Consider the following 27,252-nt stretch of genomic DNA (forward strand, 5'->3'; position numbering starts at 1 on the left):
TTTTACATTGTATTCCTAGAGTAATACAGTAATGTTATATCACATTACAAGCAAGCATTCCGAGGATTACAGAATAGGTGTCTTCAGCTCTTCTTTAGTTCTTGGTATTGATAAAACATTGTACATAGTCCTCTAATGAGCTTCTTACTATTTGACAGATGAATAGTATATTTTGATCAGGAAGTACATTTTCAAGAGGTCTTTCTCTCCATATCTGGTTTTGTTGATTCTGTAAGGTAGAATATTTTTAGGGGAAATTAAAATGTTAACATCCTAAGAAGACTGCAGCATAATGATTTGGAGCTCTTTCTTCTTAATCTTAATAGTCTATGGCAGGGATCCCCAAGTGAGGTGCTGTGAGAACCAGCCAGGGGGACAACGAAAAATAATGCAACCTACATTCTCTTGGCCTAATATTAGACGTAGCACCACTGATGCACACAATGCTTACTAGAGGGAGCGTGAGGTGTGATCCGTGAAATACTGGTGAGGGGATCTAATATAGGGGGATAATTAATTGTGAAGTCTGACATATAAATCAGTTGTGGGATCTGACATCTGAGGTCTGAATTATTTTGGGGGTCTGTATCTTTAAAAAAGAATGTCTTTTAATTGAACAATTAGGCCGGGTCCAAATGGGCAGATTTCCTACAAATTCCACACCAAAAGTCCACAGCGATTTATAGTAAAGTACGTGGTTGGGGTTTTGAAAACCTCATCCACACGAAATCAGAGCATACTGTGGATAGTTTAAGTTTAAAACTGCCTCTTGACATTGTGCTTACACCTAAGAATAACCTAAGCACCCAGAGTGGATGACCATGTGCCCACAGGCAAGCCATAAATAAAAGTGTATAACATTAACTCATGACAATGATACCACAGGGGTGGAATATGTGGCAACAAAAGTACAGTCAGATCTTGAAGTTGGTGTTTTGCTGAAAAAGTCAATTCTGCCTATGATAGAATGCTGTTAGGACAGACAGTACATCACAGCTTAATGTGCATGGGGCTGCATAACCACAGACCGAAGCCTTCTTCTGCCTCGATTAGACGAGCTTGCGCAGTCTGCTCTTCTGTTCTTGCTTTCGCGGGACAACCCCTTTAAGTTTATGAACGGCAGTCTACTTTAACATAGAACACCACCATGACTGTTTGTCTGACACTTGCTACATCTGTACAATGAACACATGATCATCATAACTGGACTATGAAATTAAGAAAGAAGGTGGTCGGGTCAGATGAATCAATTTTTCTTTCACATCATGTGAATAGCTGGGTGTGTGTATATTGCTTACCTGAAGAAGGGATGGCACCAGAGAACACTATGGGAAGAATTCAAGCTGGTACAGCCAGTATGAGGCTTAGAGACCTTGACATCTGACATTCATGTGAGCACACTACTGGCCTGCCTTCTTCCCATAGTGCATCTTGGGTCATCTTTTTCCTAGGTAAGTGTTCTTGTAGGTGCTTTTGACAGAAATCAATATGGGCACTCTGATTGGCCTATCATTGCACAGCCTAATACGCAGCAAGCTGTGATACACTGTGTGTCAACTGACTGTGGACTTGCTGCTTAATATATCCCATTCCTTGACAGGTGTTATTATTATTAGATAATCACTGTTTTTCTATGTTATAATCACTTATGATTGCCAGATGGGCACGAGGAAGGATTTTTTTCCTTAAATGGAGCAAATTGGCTTATACCTTTTTTTTTGTCTTCCTCTGGATCAACATTGGGGGTAATAGACTGAACTGGATTGACATATGTCTCATTTTGGCCTTACATACTATGTTACTATTTCATTTACCTGTCAGTGTTATGGCTAATCAGTGTAGGATACACATCCTAAATATAGTCTAACACAGAATTCCAGTCCAGGGCATTGATTTTTGTCAATTAATTAGAGATGAGCGAATATACTCGTTTCGAGTAATTACTCGATCGAGCACCGCAATTTTCGAGTACTTCCGTACTCGGGTGAAAAGATTCGGGGGGGTGCCGGGGGGTGGAGGAGGCGTGGCGGAGCGGGGGGTAGCAGCGGGGAACAGGGGGGAGCCCTCTCTCTCTCCCTCTCCCCCCCACTCCCCACTGCAACCCCCCACTCACCCACGGCGCCCCCCGAATCTTTTCGCACGAGTACGGAAGTACTCAAAAATCGCGGCGCTCGGGTGAAAAAGGGGCGTGGCCGAGTAGGTTCGCTCATCTCTACAATTAATACAATTTCAGGTTTTTATATCTACTTACATATTTGGTAGCAAACAGGGTAGAAAATGTCTTCTTTAATGCATAGTCCAGTTGTGTCCGTTGTGGTGTATCCTGCTTTACATATGAAATGAATGATCTCTCCATCTTCAAAAAATACTTTATAATCATTATCTGAATGAAGTTCCAAAAAGTTCTCATCTAATCTTTCTTGGGTTAATCGGCAAGGTTCTACAACACATATACATATTTTGGAGATGCATTATGATTCTATGATACGGAGTCAATGTTTTTAAAAGGTAACTAAACATTTACAAACATAGTACCTGAGGCCTCCCTGAATGTCACCTCTTAAAGATCTGAACCCCCCCCCCCCCCCCCACTCCCATGCCAGAGATTTGCACACGCCTGTGGCAAACTTCCATGCACATGCACAGAAGTTATATGCCAGGCTGCCTTTTGCAGTAGTTGGCACAGAGCAACCACCAGGGACCATTGTCATTGGTCCCTTGTAAAGTAGACCACTGTCATACACCTATGACCGCGATCCATGTCATTTGTTTAGTAAATACAGCACAGGATTAGTGTTGTTTCTTTCTCTTCCCCCGCTGAGTGGTTTTGTGAGAGGAGAGCTAATAATCCTGTGGTGTAGGGAAAGAGTTGATGAAAGTACCCCTCATTACCCATGATCACCCCTCTGCACCCACAAAGTGAAGAACACCACTGTTCACTTTCTTTCTTCTTGTTCAATTTTTTTGTTTGGTGGGCTGTAACAGTGTTTAGGCAGTGTTACACCTTTACATGCGCTTACCCGCGGTTTATTTTCATTAAAAAAAAAAAATTGCATACTGCTTAGTACTGTAGGTCTCTCCCTCTCTCTCTCTCTCCCTCTCTCTTTCAGGCAATACTATGTTATTACCTCCATTTCACCTCCAGCTTTTTTTTTCTTTTAAGCTTTTGCGTGGTTCTATAAAACACAAAAATGTCCTATTATGTCCCACAGTGCTTTGCTCCAGCAGTTCTGGTAGCAATGCCCAAATTAATTCTAGTAGTGACAACTCTAGTTCTATCGCTAGCCCATTGGTGGTTGAAGCAGTTGTTAGGTCACCAAGGCTGAGTAGTGCAATGCCTTTAGCAATGTGGAATTCTGCAGTTTAACTTTCCCTCCAAATACCGCAATTTGTAGCGACTCCAGATGTAAATGCAGATGTTGCTAATTTTGCCCCTTTTGATTTTTTTAATTTATATATCAGTGATAAAGTCGTAGATTTAATTGTACAGCAGACCAACATCTATGCTAGACAATTTATGGCAGATAACCCCACTTCTGTCAATTCCAAACTATGGACCCCCACAAGTGTCCCAGAAATAAAAAAAAAAACCTTGGGAGTCATAATGTTAACCCTTTGCAATCTAATTTTGAATTCAGGGTTTCCTAGGAGGCTTTCTCTTTCTGTCATTATACAATGGCGCCATCTGCTGGCTAGTGCCAGTACTGCAGTATGTGACATGCCGGAGTGGCCTTGACAACAAAGCGGCTGGCAATATATAGTTAGAATACCCTGCTAGAGATCTTCCAACATCAAAGCTGCACAGGCTTCAATCAGAATGTAGAAAGACGCCAGACAGTGGATTGGAAATGGTTAATGCGTTAATTTAAAAACCAACCTTTATCTGCTCATACTGGTCTACCAATGCTGTGCATGCAATCCCTGTATTTGCAGGAGTTATACCCCCAAATCGTTGTGTAACGCTAATGAGTTTCTTCCATCTATCTGATAATTCACAAGTCCTCCAAGAGATGACTCTGCCTATGATTGATTAAATAAAATGAGGTCCCTAATCTCCCCGCTAAGAGAATCCTTTCAAAATGTACCTACCCCTGAGAAAAATCTGTCAGTTGATGAGTCCCTGATGAGTTTCAAGGGGCAGCTCTAGTTTCGGCAGTTCATCCCATTCAAGCATATCAGGTATGGCATCAAATTATACAAAGTGTGCAAGAGCACAACAGGCTATACCTGTAATTTTTTTTAGATATTAAGACGGGACAGCCACCTTAATCCTTCAGATTACACAATATTGGCATCAATGGAAAAATAGTTTGAGAGCGAATGGTGCCGTTCTTGCACAAGGGGTACTATATGTATAAGGAAAACTACTATACTAGTGTCCCACTATTCAAATCACTACACGCTGCAAATACAGGGCCCTGCTAGACAGTGAAAAAAAAAGCAGACCGGGATTCCCGCAGCCCCTGGTGTCCAGGAGTTGGGAAAGGGGGGCATCATACGTGATTGCACGTGACCAACTGCTTGCAGTCAACTGACACGACACAAAAGATGTCTACATGCTTTCAACTGTGCATGCAGACACCTCAGTAGTAGTACGGTAGAGGGTGCTACTACAGGCAAGAGAAAACCTGTCTGCATCACCGACTACAACAAATTTATGTGGGGTATAGACCTGTCTGACCAGGTGCTTCAGCCATACCTGGTGAAGCAAAAGACCAAGGCCTGGTAAAAAAGGTAGCAATCTACCTTATTCAGATCGCTACCTATAATGCCTACATAATTTTCAAAAAGTCTCCGGGATCGCTCACTTTCCTGCAGTTCCAGCAGCAGGTTGTTGAGTGCCTTCTGTTTGAGACCACCGCACCTCAGCAAGCACACGAGTCTGAGGAGGTGCGAAGTTCATAAAGCGTCACTTTCCACATCCCGTTCCTGCCACTGAGGTTGATAAATACCCTCAAAAAAAGATGCCATGTTCCAGCAAGCATTGGAGGAGGAGGGATTCCTGTTTTTATTGCCCCTTGTGCCCATCCCAATAAGGCCTCTGTAATTACCTGTTTTGAAAAATTTCACACAGTTTTACATTATTCATTTTATCTAAGATTTAGGAAATGCCAAAAAAGGGGGGATGTGTTTATTTTCTTTCTGCACAAGTGAGCAATAGAGCAATTTATTCTGTTGTGTTCTGAAAACCAAAGTGTGTGCCTCCATTACAAAATTAGCAATGTTTCCAGTAAGAATATTGGGGCTACAATGGGGATATTGCTGAACACAGAAGTAGTGCAATAAAATTTAGGGTGCGTTTTCCCAATTTTCGATGCTTTGATGCATGACTGCTAAACTCCACCCCCTTCTCTTCTCCTCTCTGCCCTTTGCTGCTGTTTGCAATGGGAGGCACGGAACGGGGGGGACTAAGCCCAAAGCCCTGCCCCCATCTCGCCCCTCCCATTGCAAACAGCGGAGGGGGGGGAAGGGGCAGGATCTCAGCACACTACCTGCTGCCCCGTCCCGCCTCCTCCCCTTGCAGAGAGCCGGGGAGGGAGAGGGAAGCGGAAGACAGCCCGACAGCATATACACCCACCCGTGCATCACACGTTAGCGTATATCAGCCAGCCGTTTTCATTTGAATAAGGACATAAAATGACACAATTGCCAGGAAAATGAAACTCGTAAGTTTTCCATCTGCTTTGCTTACATTCATTCAAAAACCATAAGGTCAAAATACAAAGTACACATATTTGCGAAAAAATAAATTCTAAAAAATGTTTTCCCCTGTTTAACCTTAATTTCTGCAAAAAAATAGGGAGTTAAAATGCTTACTTCCCCCCTAGATGAATTTGTTAGGAGGTCCCGTTTTCAAAATGGGTTGTGGGGGTGTTCTGTCATTTTGGCAGCTCATGGGGTCTACAAGTGTGCAATAAGGCCTGAAATAATTTCAAGCAAAAATTTCTGCTCCTTTCCTTTTTGCCCCCATTGTGCGTAAGGACAAACAGAGGTATCCATTTTGGGGTGCACATGCTAATTTTTATGTGCACTATAGAAACACAATTGTCTTTAAAATGACATATTTGCAAAAATTTTATTTTTTCTTCTCTGAATTGCATTAACTCTTAAAAAAAACTGTGGGGATAAAATACTCATGACCCCCCTATATTTTATCGGGTGTATTTTTTTAAATCGTGTAATTTGTGGCAGTATCTATCATTTTGACACCTATGAGCCTTTGCAATCTTGGCTTGGTGTAGGAATACAAAATCTTCCTCAAAATTTTTAAAATTAATGTTCAATTTGTACATCTCCTAAATTGCTCATAAAAACCTAATTTTTTTCAAATTTGCTTCCAGAATAAAGTAAACATGGAAATATATATCTTATCAAAACTTTGTACAGTGTGTTTGCCCATACTTAACATACTACAGTTCAAAATATGAAAAAATTACAATTTTTTAAAGAATTCTCCACAATGTTGGTGCTTTTAATAAGGATACACAAATTCTATCAGTCTACTTCTTACCACCTAAATGAAATACAATATGTGGTGAAAAACAATGCCAGAATTACTTGGCTACGTAAAACATCATCAGGATAGGTCATCAATAGTTTATTGGCCGGGTTCCGTCGCTCAGGACCCCAACCGATCAGGTGTTTGGGGGCATGCTGTCAGCGCCGCAATAATAGAGGTCGGAGCGGAAATCAATGGGAGCCCTACCTGCAGTTACAAGCACCAGCTACTACATGGGAGGTTGTCTGCTCCAAATATCGTATTTTTCCATGTATAAGATGCCCCCATGTATAAGACGCACCGCCTACTTTCCCACCCAAAAGTCTGAAAAAAGGATTTTAAACAAAAATAAGCCCTAACTACATTACATGTAAAAAAAACAACAATACTCACCTACCACTGGCATTCCGGTCCTCGCATGGGCTGCTGCTGTGTCCTCCTCCTGATGCGCGGTGCCCTCCTGCTGCTGCCACTGCTGAATCCTCCTGCTGCTGTGTCCTCCTGCCGCCATCGAGTCTTCCTCCACGTCGACAGAGCATTTATTCCTGACAGTGGGACTTGAATTTCCCGCCTCCAGCAAGTTACTGCTCTGATTAGTTAATCCAGAGCTGGCTTTCATTGGCTGATGTGGCGCTGGATTAACCAATCAGAGCAGTAACTTGCTGGTGGCGGGGAATTCAAGTCCCACTTCCAGGAAGAAATGCTCTGTCGGCGTGCAGGAGGACTTGGCAACCTGACCCCCCCCCCCTCCACGCGCCCCAGCCAGCCCCCCATGTATAAGACGCAGGTTGATTTTTAGCCCCAAAAAATGGGCAAAAAAACACGTCTTATACACAGAAAAATACGGTACACAGAGGTTGGAGCAGAAACTTGATGATAGGTTATCAATAGTATTTATGCCTGGAAAACCCCTCTAAGGTCACTACTAAAAGTTCTATACTGAACATGGATGGCATGAAGGTCGATAACGCGGATATGTACTACATATATATATATATATATATATATATATATATATATATATATATATATATACACAAACACATTTCACAAATTTAACTAGACACAAAACATAAAACTATACTTACTTTCCTGAGTACATTTTGGATAGCTCATCTCTCCATTTAAACATTCCACTGCTGAAGATGGGGAGGCACGATAAAAATTGGTTTTACATCGAGTGAGAATTTTATCACCATCGCTATAGGCTTTATCCATGGATGCACTCTTTGACAGCACTAAATTATTTTGTTCAATTTTATCTATGGACAGTCGGCATGAGTTAGAATCTGAAAACATGAAGCAGAATTTGACTTGTAGAACTAACTGGGTCTCTCTATTTCGTCTTCTAATCAAGCTGCTCAAACAACAATACACAAAAGCCGGCTGCGGAATCCAGCTCTAACCCCACATACCTGCTTTTTCTGTATTGCAGATGACCGCAGACACTCGCCAAATACAATTCGCAGCATTTTTTTTTCTGCAGGGGTCTATGGGACTTGTAATGTTAAAATCGCGATCGCGCAAAATCGCGGTAAATTGCGATTTTGCGCGATCACGATTTTAACATTACAAGTCCCATAGACCCGTGCAGGAAAAAAGAAAAAAATCTGTAGTGGGTAGTCACCCTAAGGGTTCCTTTGACGAAGTGGACCGCATATAAGATTGTAGCAAAAGGACCGGAGCTGTCCAGCGCATTGCATTCAATGGAGACGGCAATAGAGCCGGCTCCATTTAAAGCAATGCGCTGCGGGCGAGCCCGGGATGAATTGTCGGGAAGGGCTTAAATATATAAGCCCTTCCCTGCAATTCATCCTAAAATGTGTAAAAATAAAAAATATATATATACTCACCTTCTCCCGGCAGCCGGAGCTCCGCGCGGCCGTCCTGCAGTGGGTGTGAAGGGGGTGTGAGTCAGACCTGCCCCCTGATTGGCTCAGCGCTGAGCCAATCAGAGGCATGTCTCACTCACACCCATTCATGAATTCATGAATGGGTGTGAGTGAGACCTGCCTCTGATTGGTTCAGCGCTGAGAAGCAGCAGTCACTCACCCATTCATGAATTCATGAATGGGTGTGTGAGTGAAACCTGCCTCTGATTGGTCAGGGCTGTGACCAATCAGAGGCAGATCATTCAGCAGGCGGGGATTTTAAAGCCCCGCCGGCTGAATAGTGCCGAGAAGCAGTTCAGGAGAACTGACAGCGGCCGCGGCTGGACTCCGGCTGCAGCGGAAAGGTGAGTATACAATTTTTTTTTATTTTAACACATTTTAGGATGAATTGCAGGGAAGGGCTTATATATTTAAGCCCTTCCCGACAATTCACCCCACGCACGCCGGCAGCCCATTGCTTTCAATGGAGTGGCTGTATTGCCGGCTCCATTGAATTCAATGGGCAAACATCGTTCTTCTCTGCCACAGCTGTTACAGCTGTGGCAGAGAAGAATGATTTGTCTTCTATATGTTCTCAATGGGGTCGGCGCTGCTGCCGCCGGCCCCATTGAGCGCATATAGAGAAGAGAACAGGAATCGCAGATCGCAGATAGGTGCGATCTGCGATTTCTGTTCTATAATTTATCGGACGAGCGCATAAAAAGCGCTCATGTGTCCGATACCATTGCAAAGCAATGGTTTTATAAAATCGCCGGACGCATGCGCATGCGCAAATCGCGGCTAAAAACGCCCGTCTGACTAAGGCCTAATACTGTATGTCTCAGGGCTTATTCAGGCGACCATATATCAGCCGCGTATTCACGCTGGCTGATATACGGCGTCCCTCTCTGCAGGGGGAGATCCCGCCCCCTCTCTGCCAACTCTCCACCCTCTCTCCGCCCCTCTGCACTATTTGCAATGACGGGAGGCAGGATGGGGGCGGTGCTAATTCCCGCAATTCAGCCCTGCCCCGTCCCGCCTGCTCTCATTGCAAATAGTGCAGAGGGGCGATGAGAGGGAGGAGAGGAGGCAGAGAGGGGGCGGGAGCTCAGAGCACTGCTCCCGCTCTTCCAGCCTCCTCCCCCTGCAGAGAGAGACGCCGTATATCGGCCGGCGTGAATACCCGGCCGATATACAGTCGTCTGAATAAGCCCTTAGTCTTATGCCTTTTATTATACATTTGTTAGCAGAGATCCATTTTATCCATATTCACATTTTTCTAGGAGTTGGACAACTTGGTAACCCTTTCAAGCTTTAAAGATTAATGAAAAATTTATATACTTTCAATACAAATAGAAAAATGTCTCCAACTTCAAAGCATAAAAAGTCCCAACTTTACTAAAGCATGTAAAGTAGGTGGGGTGCACAACCCGTAGAAAAACGACGGTACCATCATGGCAACAGCAGCTCGCTGTATGTGATTAGCATTGAGGGGTTAACTGACAGGTTCGTAGGGGTGATTGTCATAGAAAACTTTTAACAGCTTATTGGATATGATCGTTTAAACTTTTATTGAGGATTGCCTGCATCCAGAGGCGTAACTTGAAGCTCCTGGGCCCCGGTGCAAAATCTGTAACAGAGCCCCCAACTATAATGCTTTATTCATAGTACTGGGCTCCCTATATGGAGAAGAGAGGCCTTATGGGCCGCCTAAGGCTCCTGGGTCTGGGTACAGCCGCATCCTCTGCACCATCTATAATTCCGCCCCTGCCTGCATGTGTTTGTTTTTTTGCATGTAAAATCTGGGATGGATCTTTGGTCCACTACGTGTTTTCTTCACTCCATAGCTGTGTATAACCTAGGGCTTTGTTCACATATTATGTATGTTGTGATTAGGTGCTTCATATGAATTATCCATCAAGCCAGAGGCTGACATATCTTGGATGGTGAGCTGATGCCTTCGCTTCTTTTTTTGCATACTTTTAAGACAACATACTTACGGGCAATACAAGCAGGGGGCAAAGACCAGTTTCCATTGATGCAAGCTATTTCTTGTAGCCCAGTTATTTCAAAACCATTGTTACACTTATACATTACAACACTTCCACTCGGATATTTTGGCTTTATGGTTGTTGAATCCAGTGTTCCGAACGATATAGAGGAAGGATCATCACAGTCATGTGAACCTTGATTCAAAGAAGTTAAAATATCACCATTGTAAGATGGAACCTCATTAGTGTATGGTTTTGTTATTGACTATGCATTTTGTTTCAGCTAGAAGTAATAGATTGGACTATTTCACAGGTAATGCTGGGTAATTTATTATTGAATCTCACCTCAAAAAAGATCAAACCAAAAGGCTCTACACTGTAATTAGTAATTAGAATATGTCATTTCAAAACTTACGAACACATTGAGGTGGCGATGTCCAGTGTCCATTTTTACAAACAACGAACTGAGCACCATAAAGCTGGAATCCAGGTTTGCATTTTATAATTTCTCTGTCTCCACTGAAATAGTCACTTTTGAGCTTAATGGCATGTATATTATTTGGCTGTGGAGGGGGTGCACACCTGACCCTTTCACCGGAGTCTGTAATAAGACATTGAAAGAATGGTGATCATAACTGCCTGGTACTGCAATCCATATAAATTTTTATGCATAGAAGAGTCCAATAAATAAGAGTTATGACAGAGGGATTTAAGGCTAGTTTCACACTGGAGAGGGCGATATCGGGCTGTGATTCATGGCCCAATATCGCACTTTCCGCCATGTGAAAGCCCCATGGATTTGTGGCGTTTTCATGGGAAAACTGCCTCACATCACAGCGGGGAATTTCTTCATCCCATTGCTTTCATTGAGGTGTCAGCAGCACCAGCCCCATTGAAAGCAAATGGGAAAACTCTGTGATCCTCTGACAGCAGCAGCAGGGAATTCCTTCATCCACGTGGGGAATCCCTTCAACCCCCCGTGGCTGGAGGGATTTCCCAGCCACGTCTGAAGGGATTCCCCGTGTGGGGATGAAGGAATCCCCTGCCGTTGCTGTCAGAGGATCGCAGAGTACTCCTTTTGCTTTCAATGGGGCTAGCGTTGCTGCCGCCGGCCCCGATGAAAATAATGGGTGATATTGCAAGTAGATAAAACATACTGCAATGTGTTTCTTGCATAGCATTGCATCGCAGTGCCATGCAAGAAAACATCGCTCATGTGTATAAACCCATTCAAATGAATGGAATTAATATTTGTGCAAGATTTGTGCGTCTTGCAACGCACAAATCTTGCACAATTTTATTGCCCGTGTAAAACCAACCTTATGGTTTTCAATCACATTTAATCAGAATCTTTGCAATACCGCTACAAGATTTTTAAACAGGAATTTTCATGTGGGTTATTGATAGTATCTGTAATATCCATAGAGATCTAGTTTGGTTTAAGGGTTAATATCTCTTATTTCTGCTGGTCTAGGGAAGTGCGTTAGTTACTATTGCTATACATTATTCAAGGTGGTCTAGAATGGTTATGAGTTAATATCTAATGGCCTTGGAGATCTATGGTCTAGTAGTTAACACTTGAGGGGAACCTGCCACATTCCCACAGCACTATACACTAAGTTATGTTGTTAGGAGACAAGACAGGCAGACAAGATGTATTTATTATAATAATATATATCTCTTTTCTCTGTGGGTTTATACATTCTTTTGGGTTAATTCAAGCAATAACTGTTTGCTTTGTTCTGGTTTTCACACTATGAAACCTTTACAGGTGTGATAATCATGTGGCAATTAGAAGGCAGGGATAGTCTTTTTTAAACTACATTTTAAGGACCATTTACACGCAACGATTATCGCTGAAATGTCCAAACAAACACATGAATTGACTTTTTTTGCATAAAATTACAGTTCATTATCTAAAGTAAACTCCAGTATCAGTTGTTTGCTCGGGTGGACGTGTGTTTATGCGGGGGATTATTTAGCCAGTAGGATTCCATTGTCTTCTCCCAACATGAATAAAAAAAGTAGTCATTACGTATGCAAGGCAAACAAAATGAGTACATTGTTCACTGCCCTCAAGTCATCAAGCAGGTGAACAATTTCCATTCAAATGGAACGAATTTTGAACTGCCTGACCACTATTTTTATACCGGCAAAAAACCAGCCATAGAGGACAAGTGAACGAAATGTTCACAACTTTCTGCATTTACATGTAACGATTATCGCACAAATTCGTTCGTTGGAAAGAATTTTGAGCAATAATATTTGCTGGGCCTTTAGTCTCAGGAGCCATGACATGAGTAAAAGGCCATGTACACTGAACAATTATCATGCAAAATTTGTTCAAACGAACAAAAATGCGCAATAATCATTATGTTAAATGCAAAGCAATTGTTTAATGGTCATTTAATTTTCGTTTGTCACTCACTTTCAACGAGCATAACAATCATTATTGGTACTTCTACATCTCACTGTGACTAAACGCTCCCCTCTAAGTGTTTCACATGAAAATACGAAGCGCTAACAGAGAAGTCAGCGATTCTTAGTGATGATCTGTCTGTCTAAACATTCTGCATAAGCGCGAACAACTAGCTGTGACGTCACACACTCCTGCAGATCGTTTAGCTATCAGTCATCCTGTGTAAATGGGACATAAACTGTATCAGTCTGAAACATGTAGGATTTTCCTGCCATGTTCTGACTGTTATTTTAAGATGTCCTAATACACTTGAAGATTTTCTGAAGATACATTCAGTACTGGACATCTTTCCTGCATTATATGCTTCATCTCGTACCAGTGAGCAGAGAAGAATCTTGACATATGAATAATTAACTGCAAGAAGCAACATTTGATATTTACAGTACCTTGACATGTCGGTAATGGTGGGTCCCACCCATAATAGTAACACTGGCTGATTTCTGATCCATTCAATATAAACCCTTCTTTACATGAAAACTTTGCCACTGATCCATTGGAGTAAACCACAGGCAAGATATCTAAGCCCATTTTTGGTTGAAAAGAGCAGGTGATTTCTAAAATGATTTAAAAAAATAGCCATGTGTAAATTTTACTTTCAGGTCTCCCATTAACCCCTAAAGGACAGAGAATGTATCGTTACGTCCTGAGCATTTAGGGTTTGTATGGAGGGGGATCCGGAGCCAATCTCACTCCATGCACTGCAGGTGCAGGCTGTTTCTCACAGCAGACACCCGCCAGCAACAGCTGTGATCAGTGTGAACTCTGATCACAGCTGTCAACCCTTTAAAAGCCACTGTCATCCATCTCTCTCTCTCTCTCTCTCTCTTTCTCTCTTTCTCTCTTTCTCTCTTTCTCTCTCTCTCTCTCTCTCTCTCTCTCTCTCTCGTCAATGGGTTTGGATGCCATCTAATGTAGTACCCTAGTAACAATTGTGAATAAGTCTGTCTGTATTCCATTTATTGACACCATCACTACTTACTTTTTAACTTTTTTATTTATCTATGTGCAAAGATGTTCCTCACAACTTAGGAATTGTCCACACTTCTGCTTTCTTTTTTCATTGTTCAGCTCTGTCCTAGAAGGCGAACAATAGCAAAAGTGGAAGTGACGGATCTGTGGCTAGACCACATTCACCCTCGGTGACTAATGGCTGCACAATTTTGTAATTTGTGTGGAGATGGCTTGTAGCCAGTTACATGGTATTTCCAGCCTTAGGTTGGCCCACTACTCAAGGGCCAGTACTGTGTACTTGTCCCTCAGGCTAAAATTTGTCAGTTGGGCCCTGCATATTAGTATTGCCCATTGATATATCAGCCTTTCACCCTGCAGATAAGAATATAAGCCTATACATGAAGAGACCAAAATTTAATAAGTAGTGAGGAATCACCTTTAACTAAGTAAAGTAATCTAGAATCATAGAGCTACAGTGTTTCTACTGTCTCTTTGAAAGTAGACAAACTTTCTGCACATGCAGACATAATAATGTATGTAATTTGGGTTGGTTTTCCTAAGACTTTACGTGAGAAGCTATTTTCCAGTGTACACAGCAAGTCATCATCTAACCCTACACCAACAGAAATTTTTAGATATAGTAGCAGGTCCTACTAGGTAAATACATAAAAAATTGCTACATCATAACTAGAGATGAGCGAGCATACTCGTCCGAGCTTGACAGTTTCGAGTATTAGGGTGTTCGAGATGCTCGTTACTTGTGACGAGTACCACGCGATGTTCGGGTTACTTTCATTTTCTTCCCTGAGAAATTTGTGCGCTTTTCTGGCCAATAGAAAGACAGGGAAGGCATTACAACTTCCCCCTGCAACGTTCAAGCCCTATACCACCCCCCTGCAGTGAGTGGCTGGCGAGATCTGGTGTCACCCGAGTATTAAAATCTGCCCCTCCCGCGGCTCTCCACAGATGCATTCTGACATAGTTCAGGGAAAGTGTTGTTGATGCCGGAGCTGCTATAGGGAGAGTGTTAGGAGTGATTTTAGGTTTCAAGAACCCCAACGATCCTTCTTAGGCCATAGAAATCGCAGATCGCACCTATGTGCGATCTGCGATTTCTGTTCTCTTCTCTATATGCCCTGTTTGCCCATTGAATTCAATGGAGCCAGCAATACAGCAGGTTCCACTGAAAGCAATGGGCTGCCGGCGATCGCGGGATGAATTGTCGGGAAGGGCTTAAATATATAAGCCCTTCCCTGCAATTCATCCAGAAATGTGTTACAATAAAAATATATACCGGCGTATAAGGCGACGGGGCGTATAAGACGACCCCCCAACTGTCACCTTATACGCCGGTAATACAGCGGAGCAAAGAATAAAAATCATTACTCACTTCTCCTGGCGTTCTGCAGTGCTCCTGCAGGCTGTCGCTCCCTCCTGGTCCCCGGCAGAGCATTGCTTTCTGGACGCAGTGGTTGAAATCCCCGCCTCCAGAAACACACGTGCCTTCAGCCAATCACAGCCATTCAATGACATCATTGTCATTGGCTGTGATCAGCTGAAGGCACGTTTGTTTCTGGAGGCGGGGATTTAAAGCCCTTCGTAGAGAAAGCAATGCTCTGCTGGTGACCAGGAGGGAGCGACAGCCTGCAGGAGCACCGCAGAACGCCAGGTATATATTTTTATTGTAACACATTTCTGGATGAATTGCAGGGAAGGGCTTATATATTTAAGCCCTTCCCGACAATTCATCCCGCGATCGCCGGCAGCCCATTGCTTTCAGTGGAACCTGCTGTATTGCTGGCTCCATTGAATTCAATGGGCAAACATCGTTCTTCTCTGCCACAGCTGTTACAGCTATGGCAGAGGAGAATGATCTTTATGCTGACAGTGCGGGGGGGGGCCCACTCTTGCCGCTATTGTGGCTTAATAGTGGGACCTGGGAACTTGAGATGCAGCCCAACATGTAGCCCCTCGCCTGCCCTATCCGTTGCTGTGTCGTTCCCATCACTTTCTTGAATTGCCCCGATTTTCACAAACGAAAACCTTAGCGAGTATCGGCGATATACAAAAATGCTCGGGTCGCCCATTGACTTCAATGGGGTTCGTTACTCGAAACGAACCCTCGAGCATCGCGAAAAGTTCGTCCCGAGTAACGAGCACCCGAGCATTTTGGTGCTCGCTCATCTCTAATCATAACGTTATGTTGTCTGTATTGACTGGTTTATGTACAGTACCAGAACAATTGGGTACCGCTGACCATCCAGAAGAAAGGCATTGTACATTTTCCACAATATTCCTCTGTGCAGTCATGTAGCCTTCATCACAATGATATTGCAGCCATTCTCCAACTTGGAAAAAAACTTTTTTTGGCACATGCTGTCCATTCTCTAGGGCTGGCGCTTTGCAGGTACCTGTGATAAGTACAATAATATTACTTCATATGTGCAATGAACATGTAAATATTATAACCTCTAATTTAATTTTTGAAAAGTGTTAAAAATAAAGTTAAGGTGTTAGAAGAAAGTTTCAATAAATGCATTTTATACTTAGTAATCAAATTTAATAAAATCTCATGAAGACAACCCTTGTCCATATGCCCTTTTAAGGTAAATAGGCATTATAGAGTGGGTATCCTATTGTGGACCCCCCTCTGTGAACAAGAATAGAAAGCCACGCTTTAAGGGCAGTTTTTCATGATGGAGTTTTTCAGTTATGAAATCCACTCAGAAACCAACTCCCATGATAATTTACATGGTTCCAAATTTTTCTGCTATAGATTTGGAAATCACTTAGCAGAAAAAAAGGAAGAAATATGCAGAAAATGCTGAAACCACAGTGGGTGGTCATATGTGGATTAGCCCAAATGAATGTGGGTGCTTCTACGTAAGGTATCAGGACAAGTCAAACTACAAATGCACAGCAGAAAGTAGAAGCAAGATTTAATCCCCCATTTGGAACATGGTCTTAGAGCTGCGTCAGCAGAAATTTCTGTCCAGTTGATGATTACGGCAGTGAGTTTCAGTTTAAAAGGTATTGTCTACAAGAGATAAATCTTTCCATACTGTAGATCATGAAATTACATACATGTATTATGCACCCTATGGAAAAGATAGAATAGTTTGCACAAGGAATGTCTCCCCTTTTTTATGAGTTTCGTTATGCTGCCCAGACAAGGAATGCACTGGCTGTTCTCACAGCCACACTGGTGTGTCCTCACAGACAGACTGCTAGAATAGGAAGAAATCTCTTGTCTGATTAATATGGGTCATAAGAAGTGAAGCCTACGCTTCAGCTTGGACGTGTGAGTGCATGTGAACAAACTGTACAAATGAATGCAACAGTATGTGAAACAAACTTTTGCTGGATTGATGTACACTGTGTTGGTATTGCTGTGCCTCTTTGTATTGTGGCTGTGTCTCAAGATGGTGAGAGACTAGAAAAAAATGATACCCTACAGCCAGAGTGACTAAATCAGAATCTGGGATTATGGAATAATAAATTAAGAACTTATCCAGAAAGTCTCTGTTAGATCAGCGTACAGCCTGTTTGGCATGGGCAATTAAGGCCTTGATGTTGAAACAGTAATGGTCCTAGGGACCAAGAGATATGACCAGTGGAGGTCATGAGCAAAAAAGATGGGTATGCCCAAAATTGCTTGTCTCAATGTAGAGAAATGAAGCAAGTTTGAGAGCAAATGTGGAAGCTGGAAAGCAGATCATGATGTAAAGAAAAAGTGAATAAATGAATTAAAGTGTCACAGAAAGTGTGTGCTGGAAGTTACAAAGAAGTTGAATTGAAAGGATGTTTTATGGACATAGACTTGAATTTGCCTGAGGAGAGTGGGGCAGCCTCAGTGGGTGTGGCCTCGCCCCCATCTCTATGTCTTCCACCGACTCCTTCCCACAATGTGACAATGCAGCAGATGTATTAGAGCCGTATTGGGCTAAATGTGGTGTGGGGAAGTTTACTTTTCCATTTCACCCCACAGGGGTACGGGTGGCAGTGTAATGACTGTGGTAATGACTGTGTTATTGCTGCACATGTGAATTAGGATGTAATTTTTGTTGGCTCTGATCTTGTTGTTTGATCATAAAATGTAGATATAATATTTTTGTGTGTAAGAGTGTGAAGGGCCCGTATATACATAGTTGTGTCTTATCTGTTTTATGGTATGTGTATGGCTGGACTGCAGGACATATACTGATAGAGACATACCCAAACACTTAGCCTGACCACAAGGGGTGGAGTTAAGTGATGTAAAGGGAGGAAGAAAAGATGAGTAAGATTTCTCTTGCATAATGATTTGCCCCTCCTTCTCTAGCACAGAAGAAATTATCTCGATTTGAGTGGAATGTGTGATATATATTATTGAGTACATTATAAACAGAATCAAGTTAATAACATGGGTTTACTTAGGGCTTGGTTACACAAGTGTAACCCATGCTGCTATGGCAACCAATAGGTTGCTATAAATGCGCTCACATGGACCCTTTTTATAAGCGTAGGATCTGCACTTCTAAAAAAGAATGGACAGCGAGTACCGACTCACCTGTCAACTCCGTAGTGTGTGCTGTGCAAGGTGCTTTCAATAGGCTCCTATGGGAGCCGTGGAAGCACACAGCCCACACCACAGGTGTGTGACCCGTCTGCTCCATGAAGCTAGAGATATGCAATCTTTTTCAAGATGACAGCAGCATGGTTTTCACGTTGCTTAGCAGCGTGTAAACCACGCTCGTCTGACCTCGGCCTTAAAGTGTATTACACTTTCAATCTCGGTAACAAACATACAGATAATATTAAATACAAGCCAATCAGGTTATTTATATGTACTGCACGTCACATTAGGTGTAACTACTAATACTGCTTGCTTGGATTGAATATCTAATGACAAATAAGGTCATTTTTATCAATTATGATGTCTACATTTAAATGTAGAATTGTTTGTAATTAATAGAAAACAAGACCAGGGGTCTTGAAAATGCTGTTAAAACCCCCATTGCTAATGCAGATTTTGAGTTTTCGTAGATAGCTCCAGATACCATGAAAATCGATAAGTAAAAATAGGCTATGCAGTAGTAAGCAACAATGAGATAATTGTAAAGAAACCACTCCCTTCTGAGAAATCTTTTCAGGAGGTTGAGTTGAGTTGATGGCACTCGCTGAAATGTGTAAACTGGCTGAAGGTCAGACTGTAAATGTCTACACCGACTCAAGGTACACCGTTGGAATAGCATTCGATTTTGGACCCTTTCTGGTGCAGTAGAAATTTTGTTGAATCATCAGGTAAACCAATCCAGAATACAGAGGCAGTATTCTTGTCATATCAGGTTTCAGCTGTTCCCAAACAGGTAGCCATTATCTAGATCCAGGCTCATACCAAGAAAACAACTCCAGGGGCCTTAGGAAATCGAGCGATGGATCCAGCAGCCAAGATGGCAGTCCAACTCCCACTGGAAATGTTAAGTATCCATCTAGTTGCAATTGAATCAGGTGCAGATATTTCTTTGTTGTCCATTTTGCAGGACCAACCCACCCAAGGAGAAAGGAGGAGTGGCACCAGGAGGGTCTGGAACTGGATAAGAAGGGAGTCTGGAGGGAAGGTAGACACCTGTGCCTCCCCCGAATGCCCCACATTATGATATCACATTTGAACCATGGACCAATGCTGGAGTCAAAATAGGTAATGTTTGGTGTAGTGTCTTCTTGGATTCCCAGAGAGCTTAACAATGCTGTGACCAGGTTTGTGCAGGAATGGATGGCTTGCACTTGACAAACCCAGGTAAAGTTGCAAAAGTACCTCCTCACTATTGCTCCAAGGCCAGACTACCCATTGCAGTGACTGCAGATTGACTACATACAGCTACCTAAGGTAGGTGCCTGGGAGTTTGTGTTGGTTTGCATAGACTTCTTCTTAGATTAGCTGAAGGCATGGCTTGTAAGAAATTGTTGAAAAAGTAATTTGTATATATAGTGTACCAGAAGTCATAGAAAATAATAGAGGTACACATTTTATTAGCCCTCTACTCAGTAAGAATCATACTTAGTAGAAACACCAAGCTGCCCCATATAAAGTTATGTTTATAAAAAGCCTATGAATAGGCCTGTAACAGGCCTATATTTACCCCAACACTTCCAGGCCCAGTGTAACGACTGTGGATGTGGAACCACTGTATGAACCTATTGGGTAGTTGAAGATCTGATCCAGCATGGCTGACAGCCAACCCCAGTGTGGGAGGTAAGATACAAAATGAACAGCCCCATATATCTATGGAAACTAGGGAAGGTATCTTGCCCTGAACTGATAACCAGAAGAGGAGATCCCTGCCTATAAACGGAGCACTCGTCCGGATAAGGATGACCCCCATGGTCTTCCTCTAGACGCTAGCTTACCCTGGCGGGCCAGAACACCTATATGACAAAGATAGAACAACACCAGGGAGTACAGAAACAAAGGAGGAACAAGCGAACAAGGATAAACAGAGAAGCGGACAACGGGAATAACAGACCACAGAATACACGAACAAAGAACACAGAACTCAAGCAGAATGTAAGGTAGCAAGGTAACTGCTGAAGCAGCGGCTAGACATGAAGTGAAGGGAACAAACTCTCATCAACACTGCAGCAAGGTCTGAAAGGCCCAGGGCAGCTCTTTAGGGCGGTCATTGGAAAAGGTGCATCAGCTGAACAGGAGGCCTGAAGCTATTAACCCAAAGAGTGCTGGAAGAGAGTGAATATAAGCTCAGGAAACAGATAGAATCAGACAACACCCATGTTCTCCTGAAACGGAAGCAGAAGATTGTGTCTGAACAGTGCACCTAACACCCATGTGAGTGCCTTGCATCAGGAATTAATTGTCACTCATAAACGTGTATTTTCCTTGATTCCAGATCCAGACTCAAAAGAGGGGTTACATAATTTGCTTCCAGGAGACTGGCTTGTCCTCAAAAGACATATCGGAAAAAGTTGGAACCGAAATTTGATGGTCCATACCAGATCCAGTTGACAACTGTCAATTCAGTCAAACTGGAAAGAAAGGACACCTGGATACATGCCAGCCAGTGAAAAAAGATTTTAGTTCCAGAGCCCGAGGAATGCTTGGAAGGCTGTTTCTACTGTCATGGACAATCCTCAGTATAAAGGGACTATGATGTGCCAAATGCAGAATGGGGATAATAAATTGCTAAGCATCATGAGATTATTGTTAAAGGGGTTGTCCCGCGCCGAAACGGGGTTTTTTTTTATTCAATAGGCCCCCCGTTCGGCGCGAGACAAACCCAAGGGATGGGTTAAAAAAAAAAAGGTTTAGTACTTACCCAAATCCCCGCGCTGCGGCGACTTCTTACTTACCTTAGCAAGATGGCCGCCGGGATCTTCACCAACGATGCACCGCGGGTCTTCTCCCATGGTGCACCGTGGGCTCTGTGCGGTCCATTGCCGATTCCAGCCTCCTGATTGGCTGGAATCGGCACACGTGACGGGGCGGAACTACGAGGACCAGCTCTCCGGCACAAGCGGCCCCATTCACCAGGGAGAAGACCGGACTGCGCAAGCGCGTCTAATCGGGCGATTAGACGCTGAAATTAGACGGCACCATGGCGACGGGGACGCTAACAACGGAGCAGGTAAGTGAATAACTTCTGTATGGCTCATAATTAATGCACGATGTACATTACAATGTGCATTAATATGGCCATACAGAAGTGCTGAACCCCACTTTCTTTCGCGGGACAACCCCTTTAAGGCTTTTGACAAATCAGACAAACTTAAAAATAGCAGGATTTGTGCACATAGTCACATAGGTGCAGAAACTATGCCATATATAGCCATTCCCCTTAATATGTTAGAAATGAAAGACCTGGCCAAACTCCATGCATGCCAGTGAGCTCCAGCAAATTAAAAATGGATACACCTGTAATTACTGTAGGTCAGTGAATCTGTCTTGCACTCATTACAATGATGAGACAATCAAATAAAAGACAGTAGATATTGTTTTGGCCTGGTGGTTAGCTGTTGTCCTCAACCATACTTTTCTAGCACTTCCTCCAAATATCTACATTGTATTCAGAAACGAGGCCTATAAATGGTTTCTGTTGAACAAGATGGTTATGGACACTTTCTCAGCTTACACCTGCCACCTTTGTACTTTCACATGATGGTCTCTCCTATATGAGTATCCCGAAACACACCTTTTTTAGGAAATTGGCAGATAACATCCCAAGGCCCAGTGGTAAGTCCCATGTGGTATTTATGACTAATAAGATTTTTAGTTTTTTATTTATCTGTCCCCTTTTTATGTAAATGTGGGAGAAGTTGGTAGAGGCAACAGATTATTTTAGATGAACAAATATTCGCTGTATTAGAACTGGTAAATCAGATAAATGCAGTATAGTCCCACATAATTATAGTCACTAACAAAGGTACTTGAATACCTTACAGTTGAGCAGAGTAGAATGTGTCAAATAATTTGCCACTATGTAGGCTCAAAAGGTATGCAGATCAAAGCAAGTGTACAGGTAATCGAGTAAATGAGAAACACATGGTTGAAAGAACATAAGCAGTGTTGTAGTAATAATAATATAAATGTGTTTCTTAAAGCAGCCTATGCAAGCGTATGTACATATGTATATATTCATATATCCCCCTTATAGAAAATAGCTAGCAGTGAAATAGTTAACTGGTTCATTCTTATGCTGGTATCATGGAAATACACTCCTACACAAGACTTAACAAGGTCCTGAGATGTGTTTCTCATGAGAAAGATCTGCGATGCCCACCACTCATAAGGGAGGGGGGGCTACTTCTTATCTGCTCCCTTGGATTCCTTGGTCCAGGCAGAGATATTGATAGTCTATTCTAATTGCGTTTCCTAGAAATTATGTGTTCACATAGCAACATACACCTGGGGCGTAAACATATGTTAATCATTAGCGTCATTCCATACTAGACCAATCATGAGTTGTTATGATATTGGGAGAGGTATGCATGTAAATGGTGCATCATATTCAGTATAACTGTATTGTACTTGCTTTCAATAAACCAGAAGGGTATTGGGGCTCACGGGGAGTACCCCTGAGTTCAAATACATATATTCATGCATGAAGCTTCTCATTATAACCAATCTGGAGCAAAATCCAGTGAAATCTTTTGGAATATGATTTATTCCCATAACAGCAGAAACAAGAAAACAAGACTCATAGTGAAGCGATACATTTTCCATGTTCAGTTCTGCCTGCGTTTAGCTATATCCTTTCCAAACAACAGTAATGGTACTGCGAAAAAGCCCAGCAGAACCTTACTCCAAAAAACCCCGAAAAACATGAATTTTTTGCTGATTTGAATAAAACTAGTTTTAGCAAATTAAGAATAGTGTAAATGTACACTTACCAGCACACAAGTATATGTTCTACCTTGAACATATTCTCTGCTGAGATTTATAGCTCAAACACATCGCAGTATAATAGCTCTCTTTGTCTTGTGTTGCATGAAGCCTCTACCGTATCTCTGTATGCTTCAAATCAAAATCAAATCATGGTATTTGTATAGCGCCAACGTATTCCGCAGCGCTTTCAGGTAATTGTTACTTAATTACCCCCCACCAAGCTGGGTTCTCATTTTACCGACCTCGGAAGGATGGAAGGCTGAGTCAACCTTGAGCCGGCTACCTGATTCATGTGGGAATCGAACTTGCAACCTCCAGGTCGTAGGCGAGAGCTTACACTCTGCACCACACGAGGCTCTACTGCTTCCACTTTCATTGAGAAGCATACAGAGGTTTTTCCTATGTGATTCCATCCAATCAGACTTCATATGCATGGAGATATCAGGAGGCACCTCTTAGGCTGGGCTCACACTGCTGTAAGCGGAATCCGCTTGTGAAGGCCTGCAGTGGATGCCAAGCTCTGACCCTGGCTATGATACTGCGTAAAGCCGCGTATGATGATGAAATTGTACTGTGCATAACCATGTACTCACGCAGGCCGTCATTCGTAGCGTATCTTTTTTTTTTCTTTGTTTATATTTCCCGCACCGGCACTTAGCAATGACATGGATACTCACAGCCCAAACGCAATGTAATTCTGTATGGGCTGTGGGTATATCCATGACTATAGGGTACAATGGGCTCTAAGAGTGGATATCTGCGGTAAAATAGAACAAAGGCTACATGAGCGGATTACACAATTCTGACATGCTAATGTGAGCAAAGCCGTGTAATTCAATGCACTTGATTGATCCACCTATCACCGCGGATCATCCGCTCGTGGAATCCTTAATTCAAGTCCGGCCTTATTCGAGAGCTGGGAAAATATATCTGCACATAGAGCGATAGATGGAGCCTTTATGACGGCACACAACCTATGCAGCTTACAAAGTAGCCATACAACGTCTGTGCGCTGCCTTACATGCTCCACGCACAATGACTCATGAGCTCTTATGTAATAACAGAATGAGTCATTATATAACCAGATGCAGTAAGCACAGGATTCTGAGAGCTGTATTTACTGTATTACATAGGCAACAACAAAACACTTAAAAAGATTGTCAGATTTTTTTCTCTGTATGTCTGAATAAATCTGTAATGATTTTGCACTTTGATACATTGCTTGCCGCCTATTAATCCATTGCTTAGCAGACTAGCCTTTCAGAAAACAGAAGCACGGGCGACAGCCTTTAGATGAGCAGTAATGGATGCCTGAAAATGATGAGGAATGTTAGAAATGCAGATAACGATAACTTCTAATTTATACAATCATTAAGCTTAATTTGGATAAAATTATAAAAAGCTCTTAAGGATTACATTTCGAAAAGAGCCACTTATACTCCTTGATATATTTCGTAAAGGGGTTGTACTAAAATGTCATTGAAATGAATGGATTGGTAGTATGCATGTGCGACTGCTGCCTCATTCATGAGGGGACTGTCGTGACCCTCGTTCTCAGGATCAGTGGGGTTTCCAACAGTCAGATCTCATGATCAGAAAAGTATTTATTCCCTGTCTTGTGGATAGGGGATAACTTTAGATTTTGGCACAGCCCATATAAGTTCAGCCCCATGTATTCTGCAAATTATATCCCATTTCATTCCTTCCAGACTTTGGATCAGATTCTTTTGCTCAACCTATTCATGCATAGTATTATTTCTTCTTGTCTTTCACTAGAAATACCCATTAGGGTGATTTCACAAACAGTTTTTTTGGAAAAGAGCTTTTGATGCAGTTTATTGAGCCAAAGCCATAAGTAGATCCAGCACTAAGGAAAAATACTGTATGTGGCCTTCCTTTATATTTCCTATTCCTGGTTTTGGCATCAAAAACTGTATGTTACATTTGTCTACAGCGCAACTAAAGCGCAACCACAGACATCACTAAAATGTCAGATTAACCTTTTCCAATCCAATTGGTATCCTGGTTTTCCTATGGGGCTTACTCTTTTTCTGCTGTTATACAACAGCGCTAAATGCTGGCTAAAGCCAGTACTGCATGAGGTGACACATTGGATAGGCTTCGACAGCAGCGAGGCAATATACAGTAAGAGAACCCCAACGGGCATCTTCCAACATCGGAGCTGTAAAGCCTTAAATCATAATGTCTTTAGACGTCAGACAGTGGATTGGAAAGGGTTAAGATGTAATAATGTCCGCAACAGACCAATGTATTATATCACAGAAACAAGAGAAACAAAGAACGCAGGAAAGAGAAACCTCTCCCTACCCAACTACTCCCTGGTGAATCCTGCCTAAAAGCAGGGTAATTGTCCCGATAAAGATGGCCCCATGCCTCGAATCTAGTGGACCTAACCTGTCCCTAGATGAAGGATAAGGAAGGATTTATAGCAGATGGAAATGCTAAAGAGCTAGGTACAGGTGAATAAGCCCCACGGTAATAATATCACCACTGATACTTAGCTGCAGAGTTCGCTGCCACATCAGACACCTCAGTCAGGAAATACCTGACAGCCACGTAGAGGCGGACCCAGAATAAATACACTTTCACTACGACCGATTGGCTGGGTAGGTAAAAACACCTCCATGTTGGCCAATTAGTCCATACACCACAGCAGATATTGAAGAAAAGGAAGGAAACATCAAACACTGAGAGATTCCTAACAAATGACTCCTAAGGGAACTTCTGCAATGACAGAAAACAGGCACTCATTGGCGCCCAGCGCCAAAGGCACGGTCTCATGGGCTCAGGCTGACATTGTAATGTCAACTCCAGCTCCACGTTTTTATTGCAATCGGCGTGCCACAACACTGTAATGGTGTTTTTCCAAAATCCACTTTGTGTGCAAATCCACCCTTAGGGCGCCCACCCACTGGCGATTTTTTTCCCTGCGAAATTCGCAGCATTTTTTTCTCTGCAGAGGTCTATGGGACTTGTAATGTTAAAATCGCGATCGCGCAAAATCGCAATTTACCGCGAAATCGCGATTTTGCGCGATCGCGATTTTAACATTACAAGTCCCATAGACCCCTGCAGAGAAAAAAATGCTGCGAATTTCGCAGGGAAAAAATCGCCAGTGGGTGGGCGCCCTTAGAAAACATTTAATATATAAAAGCCTACAGGCACCACACTTTGACCCCTTTGTGTGACCTTTGGTGGATGATTTTGCTGTCATTAGATTTATTACATCCTCACCACCGCCATAAAATAATAAAATTTGAGTTTGATACATTGAGTGACCTCTCAGGCAAGGTTAAAATTCCTATGTTAAGTCTAGCGGCGCTGTTGTGCTTCAGCCAACACCGCCACTAGAGAGAGTCAAGCGTTGCTGAGTGATGTTCATATCAAGTGCTTACCAGTTTGACTGCTGCCATGTCCCCAAAATGTGGAAGACCAAGCTGTGGACGGCGAACAGTTCAAGCTGAATCCTCTGCTCGACAGTTCTTAAAATATTTTTAACCACTTTACCAAGCATTTTATCTTTGCATAGCGAACATCGGGTCAGTCTAGTTATTCAAATGTCTTGATAGTAAAATCTTTACTATAATATGACTTTCATCAATTTCTCAAAAAATGAAAAAAATATTCTATAATTGACAATTGACATACAGTAAATAGCTAACATTCTGAAAAATATATTCAATTTGTCTCATTTATATACATAAGGCTAATTTAGATTCCTGACAGATAAACTAATTTTCCTCCTTTTTATTTTAGGGTGAAGGTGATAGAAAGATGAATTGGCAGTTTTTGCTACACAGACTTGCTTGCCTTCTACTTAGTAGTACATACAATTCTGAAGAGCAAATGTATATAAAAATGAACAATTTCAGCTATAAATAAAAAGTTAAGAATACAACAGATTACTTTTTACTACTATTCTTAACATCCATAAATAATATGAGATTTACCTTTCCGATTGTCATATGTAGAAGATATTCCTTGGCATGTTATAATAGCAGAGCTAAGGAGAAGGAAATGGCAAAGGGAGATCATTCTGCTTCCAGCACAAGAGTGTATAG

At 42.3% G+C, this 27,252-nt stretch overlaps 1 protein-coding gene across 3 annotated transcripts; it reads right to left on the minus strand.

The window, feature by feature from the left end:
- LOC136619985 (coagulation factor XIII B chain-like) lies at window positions 1-27,252 on the minus strand. 3 transcript variants are annotated; one of them, XM_066594717.1, is made up of 8 exons: window positions 27,142-27,252; window positions 16,026-16,202; window positions 13,227-13,394; window positions 10,777-10,962; window positions 10,371-10,556; window positions 7,588-7,788; window positions 2,252-2,323; window positions 1-229 (listed from the first exon to the last, which is right to left on the minus strand). In XM_066594717.1, coding segments are annotated over exons 1-8 (1,077 nt in total). In that variant the 5' UTR covers window positions 27,227-27,252; the 3' UTR covers window positions 1-227. The 3 variants fall into 3 exon arrangements, with proteins under 3 accessions (XP_066450814.1, XP_066450813.1, XP_066450812.1); XM_066594716.1 differs by having other exon boundaries at window positions 2,252-2,356; XM_066594715.1 differs by having other exon boundaries at window positions 2,252-2,440.

Source organism: Eleutherodactylus coqui, chromosome 3, assembly GCF_035609145.1.
Source record: "Eleutherodactylus coqui strain aEleCoq1 chromosome 3, aEleCoq1.hap1, whole genome shotgun sequence".
Classification (NCBI taxonomy): Eukaryota; Metazoa; Chordata; class Amphibia; order Anura; family Eleutherodactylidae; genus Eleutherodactylus; species Eleutherodactylus coqui.

Excerpts from the sequence above, each read along its gene's own strand:
- LOC136619985 (XM_066594715.1), bottom strand. The coding sequence starts at position 27,226 with ATGATCTCCCTTTGCCATTTCCTTCTCCTTAGCTCTGCTATTATAACA. Across the intron at positions 10,557-10,776 it reads ATCGCCACCTCAATGTGTTC|GTTCACATGACTGTGATGAT; the intron begins GTAAGTTTTGAA and ends CTTTGAATCAAG. Across the intron at positions 2,441-7,587 it reads TCCAAAATGTACTCAGGAAA|AACCTTGCCGATTAACCCAA; the intron begins GTAAGTATAGTT and ends TATGTGTTGTAG.